The 3,151-nt window shown below is 51.9% G+C and overlaps 1 protein-coding gene across 1 annotated transcript; it reads left to right on the top strand.

The window, feature by feature from the left end:
- The first annotated feature begins 371 nt into the window (after positions 1-371).
- Positions 372-2,078, top strand: HIC2 (HIC ZBTB transcriptional repressor 2). The gene has a single exon (XM_054392882.1). The coding sequence runs from the start codon at positions 372-374 to the stop codon at positions 2,076-2,078; it is 1,707 nt and encodes a 568-aa protein (XP_054248857.1).
- The last annotated feature ends 1,073 nt before the right edge of the window (positions 2,079-3,151 follow it).

The raw sequence follows: 3,151 nt of genomic DNA, 5'->3' as shown, positions 1-3,151 counted from the left end.
GAAACTGCTTTCCCTCTGTACCTAACTATTGTTTGCTTGCTGGTATTTTTGGCATGATAATTCCAGCTAAGGATGATTACTTTGGTGAAAAGATCTTTCCAGATCTGATTTTTTTTTTTTTTTTTTTCCCCAAAGACTCAAATCAAGTCTTAGCATGGGAAACACTTCTCTCTGTATTCCAAGCAGGATCACAGCTTGCAGGGCTGAATGAGCCCAGAGCTCCTTAGTCAGTGTGAAGCCTAACACAAATTGCATCCTATTAAGCCAGTCTGTTAAAGGTAGACTTGTTGGAGTGGAAACAGCAGGTTCACACCTCTCATCCTCCTGTTTTGCAGGTGGTAAGGTGAAGGTGAAAGGAAGAGAAGGTGGAGATGGAACTGCCAAATCATGCCAAACAACTGCTACTGCAGCTGAACCAGCAACGAGCCAAAGGTTTCCTCTGTGACGTTATCATTGTGGTAGAAAATGCCTTGTTCCGTGCCCACAAGAACATCCTGGCAGCCAGCAGCATGTATTTCAAATCCCTTGTCCTGCATGACAACCTGATTAACTTGGACACAGACATGGTGAACCCCACCGTGTTCCGGCAGATCTTGGACTTTATTTATACTGGGAAGCTCTTAACGACTGACCAGCCCGGTGAACAGAACTTCAATGCTCTCCTCACCGCAGCAAGCTACCTCCAACTGCACGACCTGGCAGCTCTCTGCAGAAAGAAGCTGAAGCGGAGCGGCAAGTCCTTCGGCAAGGCTGGCGGCCTCGGCATGGGGAGGTCTGCCAGGAGTCAGAGACTTGCCACTGCTTCGGTCATCCAAGCTCGCTATTCAGGGTCAAATGAGGGGTTGAAGGGCTCGCACTCAAAGGAGCTGTCAAAGGGAAAGCTCTCCGATGACGAGGTCTTCATCAGCAGCTCCAACCAAGAGAACTGTCACTCCTTAACCAGGGGAGCCAGTAAGAATGGTGGTGGGGGCAGCAGTGCAAATGGGAGTACTGGTGACCAGGAGCTAGGCCTTGACCTGTCCAAAAAAAGCCCCTCGCTCCCCATGGCAGCCTCCCACGACGACACGCAGCACAGCGAAAGCCAGCACGGCTCTCCCCAATCTGCCTCAGCCCCCGCAGCCAACAGTGCCTCATCGTTTGACGAGTCTGGAGTCGGAGCCCCTCACAGCATGGCGGACAGCAGTGACCCCATGGAGATGGACCTGAGTGAGGAGTGCCACCACGCCTTGCTGGAGAGCAGCCAGCGCAAGGGCCTCCGGCATGCGTCTCGCAGGAAGGAGTGGATCAAGAAGGGTAATGCCTTTGACCGGCAGGAAGGTGGTAAGGACAGGGACGACGAAGGGCTGCCCAACGGTATCCTGCTGGGGTCCTTGTCCAAGTCGATGGAGCGGAGCCTGGTGGGAGCCTTTGGTGCAGACCTGCCATACCCGTGTAAGGAGGAGGTGGAAAACGGTAAGGAGAACAGCGATGACAGTGGGCAGAGTGAGAGCGAGAGCGGTGGCCACACCAGTGCCAACTATGTCTACCGGCAGGAGGGCTTTGAGCCGGTGGCCTACGGTGACAACCTGTACGTCTGCATCCCCTGTGGCAAAGGCTTCCCCAGCTCTGAGCAGCTCAACGCCCATGTGGAGACGCACACTGAGGAAGACCTTTATATCAAGGAGGAAGGCACCTACAGTGGCAAGGACGAAGCCGAGGATTTGTCCAACCCCAATCAGTCCTATGCCACCGAGTCCCGGCCCTTCAAATGCTCGGTGTGCGAGAAGAGCTACAAGGATCCGGCCACACTGCGGCAGCACGAGAAGACTCACTGGCTGACAAGGCCCTTCCCCTGCAACATCTGCGGCAAGATGTTCACGCAGCGGGGCACCATGACGCGGCACATGCGCAGCCACCTGGGGCTGAAGCCCTTCGCTTGCGAGGAGTGCGGGATGCGCTTCACCCGGCAGTACCGACTGACAGAGCATATGCGGGTCCACTCAGGAGAAAAACCTTATGAATGTCAACTCTGTGGTGGGAAATTCACCCAGCAGCGCAACCTGATCAGCCACCTGCGAATGCATACCTCTCCCACATAAGCCAAAGACTCCAGAATGAGCTTCGAGCCCATCCGCCGTGATTTACCTTCCCCTAGACTTGCTGCTTAAGGAAGAAAAAAAAAAAAGAAAGAAAAACAACAAAAGGGGGCAGCTCCCCAGTACTCTGTTCAGTCATGGGAGGCCTAAACAAATGTAGCTTTAACATTTAAAAAAAAAAAGTTTCTCCCCAACCCCCCTTTTTTTTTTATTTTAAAAAGAAGAAAGGTCCACAGCCAAGCTGCTGCATTTAGTTCAAATCCCCCTTTGGATCATGGTGATCTGGCAAGAAATGCCACTTTTCTTTGTGCACATGGACTTCATTGCCATGGTGATTGTCTGGAGCAGGTAGGGGAGCCATAGGGAGCATTCAGCCTCTGGTGGCTCCCCTCCCCTGATTCTTCTTGTTGTTCCTGGCACCCTACTCACCTCATTCCTAAAAACCAAACTTGGTAAGGGTGTTTCTTGCCAGAGAAGCAAATGAAGTAGACCTTCTCTGTGGCCTAAGTAACTGTGAAGTAACAGCATTGCATTCACAAGTGCAAAAGCTGTGTCTGCGGACCATCTCACAGGGTTGGCAGCCCCTTCAGATACTGTGGGAAAGCCATAGAGTGGTAGAAGCCGCCACCCATCCCTTGGGCTGCTGGTGATGGGGAGAGCAGCCTGTCTAGGTATGCACGAGCCCAAGCATGTCACTTAACGCAATGGCCGTGCCTCCTTCTCCAGCCCTCTTCCTTTGGGCTTGGTCTTTCTCCTTGGCACATGTCCCTACACACCACCTTTGCCCACCAAGCAGCCAAACCTCTTTTGCCTTACCCATGACTGAACAGGGGCTGGATGCCCTGGGAGTTTCTTTCAGTGAGCAGGGGGTCGTCTTTACTTTCCTAGTAGTTTCATATGAATATTCTTTGCTTAGAGGTACTTGTTTTATTCAACCCCATTGTAACGTTTATGTGAATGTTTGAACTGGAAGGTCTGAGGTTAATTCTAGGATGGGTGGGTGGGGAGGGGTTTGATGTAGGCTGGACTTGCTACAAGTTCCTTTAGGTACTTTTTTTTTTTTAATGATTTTTTTT

The sequence above is a fragment of the Indicator indicator genome, chromosome 26 (assembly GCF_027791375.1).
Source record: "Indicator indicator isolate 239-I01 chromosome 26, UM_Iind_1.1, whole genome shotgun sequence".
Taxonomy (NCBI): domain Eukaryota; kingdom Metazoa; phylum Chordata; class Aves; order Piciformes; family Indicatoridae; genus Indicator; species Indicator indicator.
The sequence above is the reverse complement of the archived record's forward strand: the minus strand, read 5'-3'. Positions and strand labels throughout refer to the sequence as shown.

Coding starts and splice junctions, on each gene's coding strand:
- HIC2 (XM_054392882.1), top strand. CDS start 372: ATGGAACTGCCAAATCATGCCAAACAACTGCTACTGCAGCTGAACCAG.